This window comes from Notechis scutatus, chromosome Z (assembly GCF_049901735.1).
Source record: "Notechis scutatus isolate UNSWTSFEM ecotype Mainland chromosome Z, rNotScu1.2, whole genome shotgun sequence".
Classification (NCBI taxonomy): Eukaryota; Metazoa; Chordata; class Lepidosauria; order Squamata; family Elapidae; genus Notechis; species Notechis scutatus.
In genome coordinates, this window is record NC_142025.1 from 79,400,265 (window position 1) to 79,420,400 (window position 20,136).

General features: G+C 36.5%; 1 protein-coding gene across 4 annotated transcripts in view; it reads left to right on the forward strand.

Annotated features, from left to right (window-relative positions):
- The window catches only part of BRD9 (bromodomain containing 9), an 84,751-nt gene extending 64,985 nt beyond the window's left edge, over positions 1-19,766 (forward strand). For 2 of the 4 annotated variants that reach the window (XM_087947132.1, XM_087947133.1), the window contains exons 13-17: positions 10,407-10,445; positions 10,798-10,869; positions 12,164-12,266; positions 17,970-18,137; positions 19,075-19,766. In XM_087947132.1, the coding sequence (XP_087803258.1) occupies positions 10,407-10,445; positions 10,798-10,869; positions 12,164-12,266; positions 17,970-18,137; positions 19,075-19,172 (480 nt within the window). In that variant the 3' untranslated portion in view covers positions 19,173-19,766. The remainder of the gene's footprint in view (positions 1-10,406; positions 10,446-10,797; positions 10,870-12,163; positions 12,267-17,969; positions 18,138-19,074) is intronic. The other 2 variants (XM_087947134.1, XM_087947135.1) reach the window with 1 other exon arrangement.
- The last annotated feature ends 370 nt before the right edge of the window (positions 19,767-20,136 follow it).

The following is a 20,136-nucleotide window of genomic DNA, read 5'->3' on the forward strand; positions in this document are numbered from 1 at the left end:
AAGGTCACCAGCAGTTTTTCATTCAGTTGTTGTTTTCTGAGCAGTCTCAGGTAGTATAATCTCTGCTGGGTCCTTTTGACCAGGGATGCAATGTGAGCACCCCAGGTCAGGTCCTCTTTTAGAGTAACACCCAGAAACTTAAAACTGGCCACTTGCTCCACCTGGTCTCCATTGATGAGCAAGGGCTGGATGCCTGATCTGTTCCTTCTATAATCCACTATAAGCTCATTGGTCTTACTGGTGCTGAGGACCAAGTTACTGTCTCCACACCACGAAAGCAACTGGTCCACCTCATCTCAGTTGGCAGACTCATTCCCCCCCGGAGATAAGTCCCACCACTGTTGTATCATCTGCAAATATAGCAATAGTATTACTAGCGTGAGTGGAATGCAGTCATGCACATAAAGAATATAGAGTAAGGGACTCAACACGCAACCCTGTGGTGTACCAGTGTTAAAAATAAGGGCTGAAGAGGTATGATTACCTAATCTATGAGCGGCCAGACAGGAAATCCATAATCCAAAGGCATATTGAATTAGAAAGCCCAAGGTCCAGAAGTTTAGACACTAGTCTGTGTGGAAGAATTGTGTTAAACGCAGAACTAAAATCCACAAAAAGCATCCTCACATAGCCCTCCCACTGTTCTAGATGAGTCAGAGCAGTGTGAAGAGTGATGGCTATAGCGTCCTCTGTAGATCTATTTTTCCTGTATGCAAACTGGTGTTTATCAAATGTATGCAGAAGACCAGAAATGATGTGCCGGCAGACCAATTTCTCAAAGCACTTCATGATGATAGGAGTGAGTGCCACTGGTCTATAATCATTGAAGTTATTGATAGGGAACTTCTTTGGCAGCGAAACAATGGTGGAAGCCTTCAAAGAAGATGGAATAGTGGACTGGGATAAAGACTGATTGAAGATCCTGGTAAAGACTCCAGCCAACTGATCAACACTCGGCCAGAGATGCTGTCAGGACCGGCAGCCTTTCTAGGGTCCACAGCCCTCAGAATGCTCCTCACCTCTTGTTCCTCCACAATGAGGTGAGGTTTACCACTGGCTGGTAGTTGTATTTTATCTGTCTTTGTTGTCTCCACTTCAAAGCGAGCAAAGAAATGATTCAGTTCCTCTGTCAATGAAGCATCCCCCTCAGCAGGGATGACATTGATCGGTTGATGGTTTGTAATTTGTTGAATCCCTCTCCATACCTGCCTCATGTTATTGCTATAAAAATTATCCTCAATCTTCTTCTTATAATCAATCTTGGCCTTCTGAATACCTTTCTTCAGATTAGCTCTGGCAACACTGTATCTTGCCCCATCACTGGACCTAAAGGCCTTGGTCCTGTCACGCAAGAGGCGCTGGACTTCCTTGGTCATCCAGGGTTTCTGATTGGGATAGATCCTAATACCTTTATCCACAGTGATAGTATCTGTGCAGTGTTTGATATAGCACAGAACAGTTGCAGTGTGCACCTCTAGGTCAGGGTGGTAAAAGATCTCCCAATTTGTGTTCTCAAAACAATCCTGAAGTTGTTGGGAAGCATCTTCTGGCCAAGATTTCACTGTCTTTATTATAGGCAGAGCCTGTCCCATAAGAGGGATGTAAGCTGGTGCTAAAAGCAGTGACATATTGTCTGATTGTCCCAAATGTGGTAATTGTATAACCTTATAGCCATGTTTGATGTTGGTATATACTTTGTCCAATATGTTTGCTCCTCTAGTAGCACACTTAACATGCTGATAGAATTTAGGGAGCACTTCTTTTAAATCAGCTTGATTAAAGTCCCCCGCTATGATATGCACTGCATCAGGATACTTATTCTGCTGATTTCTAATAATGTTATACAAGAATTCCAAAGCTATGGTAGTATTGGCATCAGGTGGGACATAGATTGCAATAATCAAAACCACGCTGAATTCCCACGGAAGATATATGGGTCTACATTTGAGAGTCATATACTCCAGATCCATGGAGCAGTGGCTGTTTACAGTCTTTGTATTGATACACCAACTTTTGTTCACATAAAGGTTGAAACCTTCCCCTTTGATCTTGCCAGAATCTCTAGTCCTGTCCTGCCGGTGAGCTGTGTAGCCTTCCAGCTCAACAGCTATATCTGGAATAAGTGAATGAAGCCAAGTTTCTGTGATTAGCAAAACACAGCAGTTCTTGATAAATTTAGTCTTTGCAACCTGTAGCCAATTTTAATTCATCCATTTTGTTAGTCAGAGATCTTGCATTGATAAGAAATATACTTGGAATTGAAGGCTTTTGTGGAAACTTACTCAGCCTAAAGAAAACCCCAGCACGGCATCCTCTCTTCCTCTTCCTGTTCTTCTTTCTCCGCCTCTTCCTCCTTCCTACAGGGATAGTGATCCATGGCTCCCCCAGAGGCCTAGCTGCCTCCTTCAGTATGTTATGATAATGTATGAAATCGTCCGTAATAGCCTTTTCACATTTCAGTCCAATTTGTAACAAGGCTTGTTGGCTATAGATGCTCCTTGCTCCACAGGATTCAATCAAGGAAAGGATCCAAAACACATATAGAATCATACACACCATACATTGAAAGAAGGAGCGGTTAGCCGCAGCATCCTTGTGCGCAGCCATTTTGAAAACCGTTAAATGAAATCATCCACCCTGACCAGAATGGATTTCTCCCAAATAGGCAGATAAAGAACAATATGAGACTGATCATGGATGTCCTAGTATATTATGAGATTCATTCAAACAAATCGATGGCACTTATGTTTTTGGATGCCCAGAAAGCATTAAGACAATTTAAACTGACGCTTTCTCATTGTACAACTGTTTAAAATACAATTTGGTACCTTACAAAATGCAAAAGTGATATTAAATGGAGAAACCACGGATGGTCTAAAAATAAATAAAGGAGTAAGGCTGGGATGACCATTAGCCCCACTGCTATATATACTATTCGCACAAGTATTGTTGTTCCAGATAAGGCAGAATCAAGACATTAAAGGACTGACTATTACGAAAGAGGATTATAAACTTCAAGCCTTTGCCAATGACATGGTATTTATCATTTATCACCCAAAAGAGACAAGTAACATATTAATATGAGAATTAGAAGAATTTGGAAAGGTGGCAGGGCTTAAAATTAACAAAGAAAAGACTAACATAATATCCAAAAACTGTACTAAAAGGCAAAATGAAGAACTATCAAGTGGATTAGGAATGCAGATAGTGAAAAAAGTAAAATATCTTGGGATCTGGCTCACAGCAAAATGTTCTTTGATAAAAGAAGACAATTATGACAAATTGATACTCCAAATTCAAAAAGATTTAGATAATTGGGCTAAAATGCAACTTTAATTGCTGAGGAGGATAGCGACCATAAAAACAAATGTTTTACCAAAATTATTATATTTGTTCCAAATGGTGCCAGTCAAGCTAGGAGGGAATTTTTTTGAGGATTTAAACAAAAAAAATAAATAGTGAAATTTATTTGGCAGAAGAAAAAAGCCCAGAAAAAAATACTGCAAGATAGCAGAAGTAAGGGAGGATTTGGCCTCCCAGACTTTGAGCTATATTGCCAGCGGCAGTAGCCACATGGCTCAAAGATTGGATTAATTTGACAGATAAAAGAATATTAACGATAGAGGGCCATGACTTGCAGTTGGGCAGGCACGCATTTCTTTGGGAAGAGAAAAACAGTACCATACCTACTTTCAAAGACATCAGGTGAGATATACTGTATTACATGTCTGGGAGAAACTAAAAAAGAACCACTCTGTGGTTTGGTCTAATGGTTATGGCACCAGATAGAAAGCAAGAGCCTATGAGTTCAGATCCTTCCTTAGCCATGAAAGCCAGCTGGGTTACTTTAGGCAGTCACTCTGTCAACCCAATCCACGTCATAATGTGGGAAAAATAGGAGGAGTAAGGTAGGATATATTCCCTGCCTTATTTGTAAAATAGTAAAGGTAGAAAGTGTATGTGAAAATACCTCTCTGGCTATCGACAATGGAAGTGTTGATATATCCCAATGCTTTAGACTTAAATAAAATGATAAAATATAAAGAACTTCTAAATAAAAAAGGGGAATTAAAAATGCAAAATCAACTAAAATCACAGGGAATTGAAATAGGATGGTGGCCTTACCTCCAGGTTCAAACACGATATAAACAGGACAGGGAACAATTTGGTTTTTGTACAATACAACAAGAATTAGATAAAATACTACAAGGGGTTAAAAATATACAAATATTTACTGGAGTACAAAATGGAAGAGGAAACGGTCAAAGAGAATATGATAACCTGGGCTAAAAATTTTGGCTATAGTATTGATTTCGAACAATGGGAACGTATCTGGCAGGTAAAGTATAAGTCAACATTGTCAGTCTCCTATAAGGAGAATTTGTATAAAAATTTTTGCTGGCATTTTCCCCCAGCAAGATTAGCCAGAATGTTTCCCAACACGACAGCAAAATGCTGGAGATGCAATTACAGCCAGAGAACGTATTTTCATATGTGGTGGACCTGTCCTCAAGCACGGAGGTATTGGCTCAAAATTAAAGTCTGGTTAGAGGAGCTAACGAAACAGAAAATTAAATTCAAACCAGAATTATTTTGTTAGGCATGTTAGAACCTAACTTAAACAAAAAGTATCAATACCTAATACTTCGTATTATAACTGCTGCTAGAATTTCCTTTGCCCAAAACTGGAAACAGGCTACGACACCCCCCTCAGAAACCGCAATAATTAATAAGGTTTGAATGCGCCGAAATGGACAGATTGACGATATTATTAAAAAAGAAGGAAAAGGGAGAATATTACAAGATATGGGATGTTTGGTACAAATGGCCAAGGAAAAGATGCAAAGGCATCAAATGATAAATGTATGAGAATTTATAAAGTAATATTGTTTATGTGTAAATATATGTGTATATGTATATATGTACAAAAATGCTTAAAATAAGAAAGAATTCAACATAGCTATGGATAACACAGTTATGAATGTTATTAACCAATGAAAACACTGTTACAGTATCGTTGTAAAATGTGGAAATTTGTTTTTAATTGTTGAAGCGTTGAATAAAATATTTTATAAAGAAAATTCCTAGTAGAGCAGCTGAACTTTTACATGGACTTGTTCAGAGTCACATTACTTGATAGCAGGTCTGTACTGACTATTTAACATCAGACTGAATGCGATTGGTTAATTCTAAAGAGAACCCTATCCCTACTTATAAGAGAGTGTGCAGATTTATGCAGCCAAATTACTGAACATTTTTATTGTTTTTTCCTGTAAAAGATTTCCGTTTTTCATTTGAACTGTCCAGCTTATGTTATATTTTAAAAAGTTTTTTTCCCATATCAATTTTAACAGGGGTATGCAGATTTATATCCATAAACTACTGGCTTATACCCATAAGTCAGTAAATTAACTTTTACAAACTAATCCCTTTGAGAAAAGAACATGTTTCTGGTCCATGATAATCAGAATTGTCTCACTGACTGTCACTAGGAGATAACTTGATACTCTCCATATCTTTTGTTTAAATAGAAATACTTTCCACTGAAGGGTGGGATAAAATTGTTCATAAATTTAAATAAAAGGAAAAATAAAGCAGTTTTGGACCCAATGCTCTTCAATATCTTCATAAATGATCTAGATGAAAGAATAGATGGAGAATTCATCAAATACAGATGACACTTAGCTGGCAGGAAGAGTCAACACATCAGAAGACAAGCTCAAGTTCCAAAAAGACCTTGACAGACTTGAACACTGGGACTTGTCTAACCAAATGGAATTTAATGTAGAAAAAGTAAGGTTCTACACTTAGGCAAGAAAAACTAACTGTATAGGTACAGGCTAGGTGAAACTTGGCTTAATGCCAGTAATTGTGAAAGGGATCGTGGAGTCTTAGTGGATAATCACTTAAATATGAGCCAATAATATGCGGCAGTAGCCAAAGAAGCCAATGCAATCCTACGCTGTGTTAATAGAGGGAAAGAATCAAGATCATGTGAAGTTCTAGTACTGCTTTCCAAAGCCTTAGTAATACTGCATCTGGTTCTGATCACCATAATCACAAGATATTGAGCCTCTGGAAAGAGTGCAGAGAACAGCAAAAAACATGAGTAGTGGGTTGGCGGCTAAAATATGAAGAACCATTACAGGAATTGGGTCTGTGTAGTCTAATGAAAAGAAGGACTAGGGGAAACAGGATAGCAGTCTTCCAATATTTGAGAAGCGCCTACAAGGATGAGGTGGCCAAACTATTTTCCAAAGCATCAAAAGGCAAGATGAGAAACAATGGATGGAAACTAACCTAGGAGAGGAACAACCTAGAACTAAGCAGAAATCTAACAGTGAGAACAATCAACCAATGCAATAACTTATCTTCAGAGATTGTAGCTGCTCTACCATTTGGAGGCTTTTAAAAAGAGACTGGACAATCATTTATCGCAAATGGTATAGGGTTTCCTGCTGGAGCAGAAGGTTGGACTTGAAAACCTCCAAGGTCCCTTCCAACTCTGTTATTCTATGTTCTAAGAAGCAGGGAATCACCAGTTTGGTCTAATGGTTATGGCACCAGATAGAAAGCAAGAGCCTATGAGTTCAGATCCTTCCTTAGCCATGAAAGCCAGCTGGGTTACTTTAGGCAGTCACTCTGTCAACCCAATCCACGTCATAATGTGGGAAAAATAGGAGGAGTAAGGTAGGATATATTCCCTGCCTTATTAGTAAAATAGTAAAGGTAGAAAGTGTATGTGTGAATAAATTATATAAATAAGAAAGAGAATGTTCCAAGCCTTCTTTCTTCTTAATTCTAACTGGTGTTAGAATAATAGGCACAATACAAAGTCTGAAATTCAAAAGGATGAAAGCTCTTTTATTGACAAAATATAACAGCCCTATCAACAAAGAACAGCCTCAGTTTATTATAAAACCCAGTTCTCTTCCAGGAGCCGAAAAGAAACATTAAAAATAAAATTTAAGCATACCAGTAGATTATAGTCACGTTGAAAGGAAACCTATTTTAGAAATAAATGTCTGCTTTGTTGTCGTAGATGTTTACAGAGAATCCTTTATCATAGATAATAATAGAGATCATTGTTGCAAATTGGAATATATTTTTGAATAAAGAGACAATATTTGAAGAGACAATATAGTTGACTCTTGAAATTTTAAAGGGTAAATTAAAAAATAACTCCTAAAATAATCAAATTTCCAGTTGTTGGAAAAAAGCTTTGCATATATCTAAGATCATAGGTATGGCATAGATATACATCTATATATGGCTATAACTCTATGAGGATCTCAATTGAGAAAAACATAAAATAAAAATGAAATATAATTTTAATGAAATTCATGTATGTCAATTAAAACCTGTTGAAAATAATAATTGAAAGTACATTGAAAATAAATTAGTACTAAAATGCTACAACCATTATTAAACATGTCTATAAGTACAGGCGAAACTCGAAAAATTAAAATATCGTGCAAAAGTTCATTTATTTCAGTAATGCAATTCAAAAGGTGAAACTAATATATGAGATAGACTCATTACATGCAAAGCAAGACAGTTCAAGCCGTGATTTGTCATAATTGAGATGATTATGGCTTATAGCACATGAAAACCCCAAATCCACAATCTCAGAAAATTAGAATATTGTGAAAAGGTTCAATATTCTAGGCTCAAAGTGCCCCACTCTAATCAGCTAATTAAGCCATAATACCTGCAAAGGGTTCCTGAGCCTTTAAATGGTCTCTCCGTCTGGTTCAGTAGGAATCACAATCATGGGAAAGACCGCTGACCTGACAGTTGTGCAGAAAACCATCATTGACACCCTCCATAAGGAGGGAAAGCCTCAAAAGGTAATTGCAAAAGAAGTTGGATGTTCCCAAAGTGCTGTATCAAAGCACATTAATAGAAAGTTATGTAGGAGGGAAAAGCGTGGAAGGAAAAGGTGCACAAGTAGTAGGGATGACCACAGCCTGGAGAGAATTGTCAGGAAAAGGCCATTCAAAAGTGTTGGGGACTTTCACAAGGAGTGGACTGAGGCTGGAGTCAGTGTATCAAGAGCCACCACACATAGACGGATCCTGGACATGGGCTTCAAATGTCGTATTCCTCTTGTCAAGCCGCTCCTGAACAACAAACAACGTCAGAAGCGTCTTACCTGGGCTAAAGAAAAAAAGAACTGGTCTGTTGCTCAGTGGTCCAAAGTCCCCTTTTCTGATGAGAGCAACTTTTGCATCTCATTTGGAAACCAAGGACCCAGAGTCTGGAGGAAGACTGGAGAGGCACACAGTGCAAGATGCTTGAAGTCCAGTGTGAAGTTTCCACAGTCTGTTGATTTGGGGAGCCATGTCATCTGCTGGTGTTGGTCCACTGTATTTCATTAAGTCCAGGGTCAACACAGCCATCTACCAGGAGATTTTGGAGCACTTCATGCTTCCTTCCACAGACGAGCTTTATGGGGATGCTGACTTCATTTTCCAGCAGGACTTGGCATCTGCCCACACTGCCAAAAGCACCAAAACCTGGTTCAATGACTGTGGGATTACTGTGCTTGATTGGACAGCAAACTTGCCTGACCTGAACCCCATAGAGAATCTATGGGGCATTGCCAAGATAAAGATGAGAGACATGAGACCGAACAATGCAGAAGAACTGAAGGCCGCTATTGAAGCATCCTGGTCTTCCATAACACCTCAGCAGTGCCACAGGCTGATAGCTTCCATGCCACGCCACATTGAGGCAGTAATTGCTGCAAAAGGGGCCCAGACCAAATATTGAGTGGATATGCATGCTTATACTTTTCAGAGGTCTGATATTGTTCTATGTACAATACTTGTTTTATTGATTGCATGTAATATTCTAATTTTCTGAGATTGTGAATTTGGGGTTTTCATGAGCTGTAAGCCATAATCATCACAATTATGACACATCACGGCTTGAACTATCTTGCTTTGCATGTAATGAGTCTATCTCATATATTAGTTTCACCTTTTAAGTTGCATTACTGAAATAAATGAACTTTTGCACGATATTCTAATTTTTTGAGTTTTACCTGTAGAAGATAAGGTTAATTAAGATATTTTCATGAATGAAGGCAAATATATGTGTCCCAGGATAATGTTGCAGAATCCAATCTGGGTCAGTCATGAGGACCAGAGATTTTGACTTCTGAGCTTTCAGACTCATACTGGTCCATCCTCCAGGATGGCCTCCAGCAGAAGCCCAAAAGCTTGGAAGATTAGACTTCTAGTCCCAGTGACTGATCCAGGTTGGATCCTACAAGACATTTTCAATTTCGATAAAATTCAAATACTGCTTCTAAGAAATTTAATTTTCTTATCGAATCAAATTATTGTAAATTATAGGTAGTCCTTGCTTAGTCATTCATTCAGCGATCATTCAGAATTATGACATTGCTGAACTAATGGCAGCCACAACCAGTTCTTGAAGTTTTGGCCACTCAATACCCCTGCAATCATAAATAAATTTTTTTAGATGTTTGGCAACTGGCCTACATTTACAACTGCAATGTGTTTTTCAATTCTTGGTATCCATCTGTATCCCCCCATCTTTGTTTTTTTTGGAAGCTCTGCATTCCACTGCCACTCCCCTCAACAGGCCTTTACTTCTTTCTCTTAATGTTGGCCCAAATCCAGTATTGGGTGAGGGTGCAGCTCTGGGATATGCACACAGTGAGTACAGCAGGATGGTGAAGCCTTGTCTGCTAAAAGGTGCTTGCCAGACCAAATTAGGAAGAGGCAGCAGGACAGAGCCAGCAAAGGTTGCAGTAGGGCCAACAATTCCCTGGATAATTATCAATCTTATACAGTATTACCACCTGTGCCATCACTATGGCTTCTTTACCAACTCCATCCCTCTTTCCTCCCTTGACGGCCCAGCAAGCTCCCTTTGATATATGAGAGTCCGCTACATTATTTTTCTTACTGAACACATCCTAGGACCATACCCTCAGCTAGGATCTGGATCCTGGGCCAGCAGAAGAGGGAAGAAGGCAGTGAAGGTTAAAAGAGGATGGCAGGGGTAGTGTGCTGGGTGAACACAAGGGCGGAGATGGGAAGACATGGAAGTTGAGGTGGAGGGAAGCAATGTACCAGTAGTACTGTACAGCCTCATTTGCTGAATGGAGCTTGCCAGGCCCAACTGGAGAGGGAGCAGCAGGCCCAAACCAGCTGTTCACACAGGACAAGAGAAACATGAGGTAACTGACTAACTACTGCAACCAAGATAACCAGAACTACCGTCTCTTAAGTGGAGCATGATGTTTCCCCTAATAACTGCTTTGCTTAGTGATGAAAATTCCAGCCCCAATTAGTTGTTCAGTAGGGACTAACTATATCAGAAAAACAGCAAGATTATATTTAATTTATTTTTACTATTATAATTTTCAGAGAAGAAACATTCCAATGAAGCCACCAGATGATCTCAAAGTAAGTTGCATTGCATCTCTAAACCTCTTGTTAAAAAAAATAGTTTCTTTACTGTAAATGGTTCTGAAAATATAAGGGAAAGATTTCATTCATGTAATAAATGAAGATAATAGTTGTATTATTGTAAAATTTCTTACTCTAGTATTCCTGATTTTTAGAACACTTTTAACGCTTATTTCAGGAGAAAAGAATGTTATCTACTTTTTCCATGATTTTTCCTATTAAACTATTAGAAATCCCTTAAATAAAAGTCATACTATTTTGTTGCTGTAACTCTAGTGATGCAAAAATGATAGTTCCATAAGGAAAATGATTATGAGGTATAAATTAGCTTTAAACGTGATGTTTTTAGGTTCCATCAGTCCTCATAAAAGAAGAACATAAGTTATGTAATACTTGCCCAGATGACTCCAAGCAAAATATGGTAATATTTCTTTTTAAGTTTAATTTTTTCTTAACTTATTATTTCAAATAGTTGGTTATTAGCATTTTCTACCTCCTTTTTAATTTTCCTTTCCTTTTTTCTTTTAAGATTACAGGCCTTATTCTTTGTTCCTCTCTCTCACTCTGTCTCCCCTTCCTTCTCACATACACACAAACACACACACAGAACACATGCAGGTCATAGGTCAGCAGCTGATCCAGGTCAAGAATATACGTAGTCTTTGACTTACAACTGTTCGTTTAGTGACCATTTGTAGTTACAATGGGACTGAAAAAAGTGACTTAAGATCATTTTTCACACTTCTGACCATTGCAGCATCCCCAGGGTCATGTGATTTACATTCGGATGCTTGACAGCTGGTTCATATTTACGGTTTCACTGTCCCTGGGTCATGTGATTATAAAGTCAATGGGGAAGCCAGTTTCATTTAACAACTGTGTTAGTAATTTAAGAACTGTAGTGATTCATATGTGGCAAGAAAAATTGTAAAGTGGGACAAAGCTCACTTAACAAATTTCTTACTTAGCAATATTAATTAGCTTGCACATAGTAGTTCAAATAGACTTGGAGTAAAACTGAGGGTTTTTTGCACATAAATATACTATCCACAAGCTCAAACTAATCAGTTTCATATGATTTATATGTACAAGGGATGTTACATGTGATAGGGCCCAGAAAAGATGATAATTATATCTGTGTCTGTTAAAATTTTGTGGACTCCTTGATTGACCAAAGCAAGGATGGGCAATGTATGGCCTATCAGTGATCCATGATTTCTAAGGCGAATGTAAGAGAAATATGTAGATCTGAATGAAAGTAATTTGATCTTGTCAAGTTGATGACTCAATGCTAGAAGTTATGGTTAAGGAACAAAAAGGCAAAAATGTATCTCAGAAAGTATGAATTGTAATTTCATTGGTGTAATGTAGGTTGTATATATGACAATAGGATGATCCAGTTTTTGGTTAGGAGTTGTGTTGAACAAACATTTCAAAATGATTCGGCGAACATAAAATTTATTCCTTAATAAGAAAGTTGTTGCAAATAGCATTTTACTGAATTTTTAGCCCAAGATATGCAAACAAAAAATAATTGCATATTTGCATAGTAAATATTTTTTCACATTTGGCTGCTGTACAGAAATAATGAAACATTCATGTTGTTGAAACTTTATTTACATTTTACTAAATACTGAATTTATAACAGCTTTTAGTAATGCATATTATAGCTAATTAATCCATTGCATAGGTATAATTTTCTTTCTTTTTTCCAGATTGGAGAAGCCATTGGAGATAATAATAATTCTGTTTTGGACTTTTTATCTATGAAAACTTATTCAGATATGTCACTTGATATATCCATGTTGAGTTCATTAGGTAGGTGTTCTCATGCAATAGATTAGCACGGAAGGTAAAAATACAGTGCTATATCTATTATCTATTCCATTGGTGCATTAAAATGTTTGGGAATTACTGGGTTTTGACATAAACTTTATAATATATATGCCTTTTAATGCTTTGCTATGAAAATCATGGGTTCTACTCTAGATGGCAGCACCTGGAGGGAGACAGAACTATAAAAATGATGTAATATCTTCATATGTTCTTTGTGGTTATAACATAATAACACATGTGTGTATGAATTAATGAAAGGGGTGGCGCATTCTGAGAAAAACAGTGTCTACAGATGTTCATAGCTTCAGGTTGGTTGTCAGTTATCTAAACTAATGCTCATCTATTCTGTTTAAATTGCAAAGTCGAGCAGCCTATGACTGTGCTCCCAGTGCTAATATATGCTTACTTACTTTATTCCATCTAAACTGCTGGGAAGAATGCTCAGCTATAACAGCTCCTTTTCTTAAAAAAGAACACGTAGAAGATCTTGCCACAGTTTAAATTTTCCTTGCGCATCCAATAAGTCCTTATGTTTAATCATCTTAGTAATATCCAGATTATTTGGGTGGATCATCGCTTCCATTGTTGAAATCCAGATTGGTATCTTTAAATAATGTTTTTTCCTTATTTTCTTCCAATTGGTCAGTAATGCATCTCTAATTAAATGTCTGTGAAAGTATTTCTGGGTGGTTTTCCTAATATCCCATAAAAAAGCATGCCACCCCCTCTGTAAGTCGTGGCCTTCTAAAACTAATATTGTCTTGTTTGTTAAATTCACCCATTCCTTCAACCATACTAAGGAGGCCGCACTATAGTTTGGAAGGGCCATTCCCCCCTCCCTCGCTCTTGATATCTTGCATTGCCTTTAAATTTATTCTCAGTTTTTTCTTTTGCCAAATGAATTTTGTAATTATTTTATTAAGTTCTTCAAAATACTTTTTGTGTACTTTAATTGGTATCATCTGAAATATATACAGAAATTTTGGGAGAATAGACATTTTAATCGTAGCTATCCTACCTAATAATGTGTGTTGCAATTTACCCCATGTTTCTAAATCCTTCTTTACCTTTTGCAATAGTTTGTCATAATTATTTTCTTTTGGTGTTTTACAATGTGCTGTCAGCCATATTCCCAAGTATTTAACTTTCTTTATCACTTGAAATCCCATGACCTTTTCTAATTCTAACTTCTGTTTTCCTGTTAGATTTTTAGTCATTAATTTCGTTTTCTTTCTATTAATTTTTAATCCTGCAATTACTCCAAATTGTTCTAATTCGTTCATCAGTTTTTGTCCTCTTTCAGTTGGCTGTTCGATAAAAAAAATCACGTCATCTGCAAACGCTTGCAGCTTATATTCTTCTTTCTTAACCTTTAATCCTTTTATGTCTGTTTTATTAACCTTTAATCCTTAGTAATGTTTCCAATGATAATATGAAGAGCAGGGGTGAGAGTGGGCAACCCTGTCTGACTCCTTTCTCTATTTTAATTGGGCAGGTATATTCCCCATTTATCCTGATTTGTCTGTTCGGGAGAAATCCATTTTGGTCTTGATGAATAAAATCATTCGAAATTCTTTTTACTCTGTTTGCAACAATAGAAGCAAATATTTTATAATCCGTATTTAACAAGGAAATTGGCCTGTAGTTTTGTGTATATTGGGGGTCCAAATCTTCCTTCGGGATCAGCAAAATCAATGCGCCCGTCAATAAGTCTGGCATTCTGGCTGCCAATAAGACATCGTTAAAATCTTCCACCATAAAGGGTCCTATTGCCTTATATAATTCCCCTGGGATCCCATCTGGTCCCAGAGATTTACTATTTTTCTGGTTCTCTATTGCTGTTTTCAATTCAGACCAAGTAATATCTTTGTTTAATAATTCTTTCATCTCTTCCCCAATTACTTTATCTTTCATTTTATCTAAATATCTTCTTAGCCTATCCTCACTGACCTCTTCCTTTTTATATAAGTCTTCAAAATACTTGTGGGCAATTTCTTTTTTCTGTTCTATCCCCTTTTGTGTATCTCCATTTCCATCTATTAATTGGTAAATCAATTTTTTTTCTTTCCCTTTTTTAAGTCTATAGAACAACCATCTCCCTGGCTTATTAGCGTACTCAAAATAAGTTTGTCTAGTTGAATTCAATTTATAATCATTCTTTCTTGTTCAATTAAATTCAATTTGTGTTTAATTATTGTCATCTGGTTTTGCAATCTTGAATCCTTTGGGGTATTTTGTAATTGGATTTCTAATTCTTTAATTTTTTGTTGTAGTTTATTTTGCTGGCCGTATTTTTCTTTATTCCTCTTGGCATTATAAGAGATTGTTATACCTCTTATATGCCTTCATTGTGTCCCAAATATTTTGTTTCGTAGTTGCTCTACTGTTATTTTCTTTTAAGAAATAATTTAATTCCTCCTTAAGTTTGTTCATATATTCTTTTTCTCTAATTAACTGCATATTTAGTGTCCACCTTTTCCTGGTTTTTTTTCTACCTTTCCAAATTATCTGAGTTGGATTGTGGTCTGCCCATTCATTAGGTAAAATTTCAATCTCTTTTTTTTCATTTGCTATTTTCCCATTCATCCATGCCATGTCAATTTGTGTCCATATTTGGTGGGGATTTGAATAAAATGTAAACTGTTTTTTCTCAGGGTTTAACCTTCTCCATATATCAATCAAATTTAACTCCCTCATCATTTCCATACATGTTTTTGGAAGCTCTCCTTTTTTTCCATGTTCCTCCCCCCAATACTGTGGTCTTTTTGATAATCAGCAATAGCATTAAAATCCCCTATGATACAAGTATTTCTTTTTTCCATTCCTGCTATTTTTTCAAAACTCTTTTTGCTCTCCATTCGGGGCATAGATTACCACTAAAAGGATTGGGATAGCATTAATCCAGATCTGCAAAACCAGACCAAGGAGTACAAATTGATAGATGGGCATATCTTCAAATTCAGAGTAGATACAAACAGGATAAGAAAGAATTTGGAATCAATAATAAACTCCAGCAACTAGACAAAATTCTATTAGGCCCAGATAAAAAAAAATAACAAAATTTTATAATTATTTACTAGAGGAAGAATTAGAGGAAGAAATTGTCAAAGGTAATATGATAGCCTGGAGTAGGAATAGGATGTAGTATCACCTTAATAGAATGGGAGAAGGTCTGGAGTAGAAGCAACAAAATCACAAAATCGGCAGCCTACAAGGAAAATGCCTACAAGATGTTTTACAGATGGCACCTTCCCCCCTCGAGATTAGTGAAAATGCGCCCCAACATGAGTCCGAATTGCTGGAAATGTAAGAAAAAGGAGGGAACTTTCTTCCATATGTGGTGGTCTTGCATAGAGGCTCAAAAATACTGGCAGAAAATTAGAAAATGGTTGGAGGAAATAACAATAGAACAGATCGAATTTAAACCAGAATTCTTTTTATTAGGGATTTTTAATAAACAACTCTCAAAAAAAGTGAAGTACACAACAATACATATTTTGACAGCGGCCAGACTAGCCTTTGCACAATGTTGGAAGCAACCTCATATTCCATCAGAGGAAATGATTATTCAAAAAATAGCAAATTGAGCAGAGATGGACAGATGAACTTTGGCATTAAAAGGAGAAGATACATCAATGTATTACGACAGCTGGAATTGTTGGTACGAATGGATGGAAAAAAGATCGAGTAAACAATAAAGGGCCAAAGAAAATAGGTTGTAATTGTAGTAGTGAATATATATATATGTGTGTGTGTGTGTGTGTGTGTGTGTGTGTGTGTGTGTATATATATATATATATATATATACACACACACACACACACACACACACACACACACACATACACCGTGTTTCTCACATAATAAGGCCGGGCCTTATTTTTGAGCCCGAAAAAACGGCTAGGCCGTCTTTTGGGGTAACTTAATTTCCCCTTTCATCCTCATCTAGAGCGCCCGCTGGCAGCCTCGCCACCAGCCGCTCCTAACGGGCGATCATGGCGAGCGCAGAGAGCTCCCTACTCCCACCAAACACCTTTGCTGCAGACCCAAGACCTTTGGCACCTGCCGCTGTTGCTTTCCCTTCTGCCCATTCCGCTGCCATTTGGAGTGCCGTTGGAGCTGCCGCTGCTGTTTGGAGTGCCGTTGGAGCTGCCGCCGCCATTTGAGTGCCACCGCCACATTTGGAGCTGCTGCTTCCGTGTTTGGAGCTGCCGCCGTGTTTGGAGTGGCGGTGGCGCTCCAAATGGCGGTGGTGCTCCAAACAGCGGCAGTGCTCCAAACGCAGAAGCGGCAGCTCCAAACGTGACGGCGGCACTCCAAACGGCGGCGGCAGCTCCAAACGGCAGCAGCAGCTCCAACGGCACTCCAAACGGCGGCGGCAGCTCCAAACAGCGGTGGCAGCTCCAACGGCACTCCAAATGGCGGCGGCAGCTCCAAACGGCGGCAGCAGCTCCAACGGCACTCCAAACGGCGGCGGCAGCTCCAACGGCACTCCAAATGGCAAGTCCCCCCACCCTTCCCCCTATTTTGCATGTTTTAAACTAGGCCTAAATTTGGGGGGAGGGGCTTAATTTGATTTTATGCCTAGAAAACATGCTGGGTCTTCCTATTGGTAGAGGCCGTATTGTTGGAGAAACACGGTGTATATATATATATATATATATATATGTATGTATGTATGTATGTATGTATGTATGTATATATTTTCGCACAAGGAGTAATTGTATAGAGGGTATAAAATAAGGTTGAAAATAAGGTCCCACAAACTGTCGAGGACGAAATGTTTTTTAATTGTTTTCTGAATTTTCTTTTCCACTTTTCTTTCTTTCTTTCTTTTTTCTCTTTCACATGTATGTGTTGTTTGTCTGTTTTAATTGTAAAATTAATAAAGTTTATTTTTTAAAAAAACGTGTAAATCAAGTCATAAGACAGAAAAACATACTAAGGAGAATTTTGCATTTTTAGCAGCTGCACAATATAGTATCTGATAGGATTTCATCTGGAAGCATCTTTGTGTGAAATTAAGAGGTTTGAAACATTTTAACTTTAAAAAAATAATGGTTTAATTTGGGGTTCTACTTAGACCATCAATAGGTCATCACATATATTATGGTGATCACAGGTACAAGTTGCTGATTCCCAATTTTATGTGGTCCTTAAAAGATTCAGATGTTGATGTACTAGTTCATGTAAGGAGGTGATTGATATGTTGACAATGATAAAATAACCACTAAAAATCAGCATATCTTTATGAATACAATTAAAGCAATTTCATTTCATTTTTTGTTGGATAATTTCATTAATAGAATGTGGAACATAATATATCTTGATCTCATTTAGATATTTGATAAATACTTTCTTACAGTCTCTCCAGCAGTTTAATTAAATGAGTAGATAATTAAGTGGATCATAACAATCTGGAAAATTGCATTCAAATTGTATATAAATAAGGATATCAGAAATACTCTGTTTAAAAAAATTGTTTTTTAAAAATCAGGAAGGATCAGAAGCTGGGAAGTATCTATACAATTTAGTCCCTATTACCCTCATTTTTATGTTTTATTCAGCATATATTAGTTTTATCTACCTTTATATAAGACTGATGGAGTAACAAATCTCTTTGATTTTAACTTCTTAAACCATCTCAAATTCATTTTGTACTCAATAATCTAATGTGGTTGACAGGTAAAGTAAAGAAAGAAGTTGATCATGATGACAATCACTTACACTTGGATGAAACAACTAAATTATTACAAGACCTTCATGAGGTACAGACCGACCGAATAGGATCCAGGCCTTCTTCCAACCTTAGTTCCCTCTCTAATGCTTCTGAAAGGGAACAACATCACCTAGGTAAATATATTTAACAGTATAATTACCAAACTCTTTTCATTTTCATTAAAAGTTGTTTGTAAGATTATGAGGGTATCAAGTATATTCATGTTGTGTAAGTAAAGCTGGTTTCTTTGTCTTTTTAACATCTAGCATCTAATAAATTAATATTCTTTCTCATTCCCACCTTCCTTATCTCATAGATTTTTTTATCATAAATACATATTAGAAATATTTCAAAAGGTAATATATTAAATAAATACATATTGATAAATTTGACCAAAATGCAGATAATTATGTATTTTTATTTAAAAATAGATTTAATATTATTTTACCAAGTTAATTGAGATGGCCCCCTCAATTCCAAATAGACATTTTAAGTTTATAAACATTCAAACAAAATTATTGGTAATATAGAGATATATAAAATATGTTATAAAAGTTATATTTTATAGTAAAACAGTTTATTAATCTTGGAGTTTATTATTCATGGATAATTCCTTCATTCCAGAATGCTACTGAAAAGTTTCTCCTTCTAATGATTACTGGCTCACTTTTAATAAAGAAAGTAAACACGTTAGATGAATGGAATGGTAAATTTAATTATGAGGCAGAACCTTTCAACAGAAGAAATGCTGTAGTGATCTTAATGTGACCTGCCTGCTAAATCTCTGAGAGCATTTATTTGTATAAAAATTGAAATAGTAGACCAGAACTTCTCCAGTCACCTTTCAATCATACCTATGTAGAAACAGCATAGCCATCTACCAGTCAGGGCATTTATTGTTATATGTCTGACTGGAGAAATCCTGGTCTGCCAACATTTTTTGACCATCAATAAAATTGGCATTATAATCTGGATCTTACTCATTTAAAAATTGTGATAAGACATTTGAAAAAATGAAATTTTCAAAGTGTCTCATAATTAATATTAATTTTCTGTCCATGTTTTACACAGGAAGCCCATCTCACCTAAGTATAGGAGAACAGCAAGATATGGTCCATGACCCCTATGAATTTCTTCAATCTCCAGAATCTACAAATGCCAATAATTAATCTCAGATATACTGTACATATTAACTGTATAACAGTTAATAGAATCCCATGAAACAGTACGCATTCTAACCCCAACCTTCAAATAAGAATTAATGTTTAGTAACATGTATACATTTTGGTCGGATAAAAAACGTCATGGTATTTGTACTATCAGAAACTATATTTTAACAGTATGTACAGTGGATCTGAAGAAGTTTCAAATTATGTACTTTAAAAAGAAACTTGTTTAATTTTATAAAAAATGGTTAACCGGCTGTTTATCATGTTTTTGATTGTTACACATACTTGGTGTACAACTGTAGCTATATAGAAAATTTGCTAGTGTAAATTTATTTCATTTGTAATGTAAGTTTTAGAAATAAGATAGTTTTCGTATTTTCCCTCCTGTCAGTTTTTCATTGTCAAGATGGCCTGATGAAAAGAAAGTTATTGACTCTTCATTGGGAATGAAAAACAAAGTATTTGTTAGAACTGTTTAAAATTAAGTGTTTGAAATTTGACATTGAATTATTTTTAAACATTATGTGGAAACCAGAATAATACATTCTTTAACAATATTCCAAACATTAATAAATGTGTACTTGTGTTCTGAAATTTCCAGTTCATAATTTGTCAGCTAGTTCATAATTTATAATTTTGAATTAATTATGATGCTCTGTATATGCATCAGTTTAAGGTTGTAGTTTTAAGATTCCTATAGCAGAGGTCTCAAACATGTGGCCCAAGAGCTGCATGCAGGGTGCTGTATTTTTTTATATAGCCTACATTAACTCATCCTCAAGCATTGCTTCTCTGCTCTTTTTTTTGTCTCGGAAGGCCCCAGCTTTCTTTCATTGTCCTGTTTTGCAGGATTTCTTTTTCCCACTCTTCATATGGGTTGGGGCAGTATTTTTGTAAATCTTATGTGCATCTATGATGGCACTGGTGATGATTCTAGATATTGGTTAGGATGGCTCTCACATGG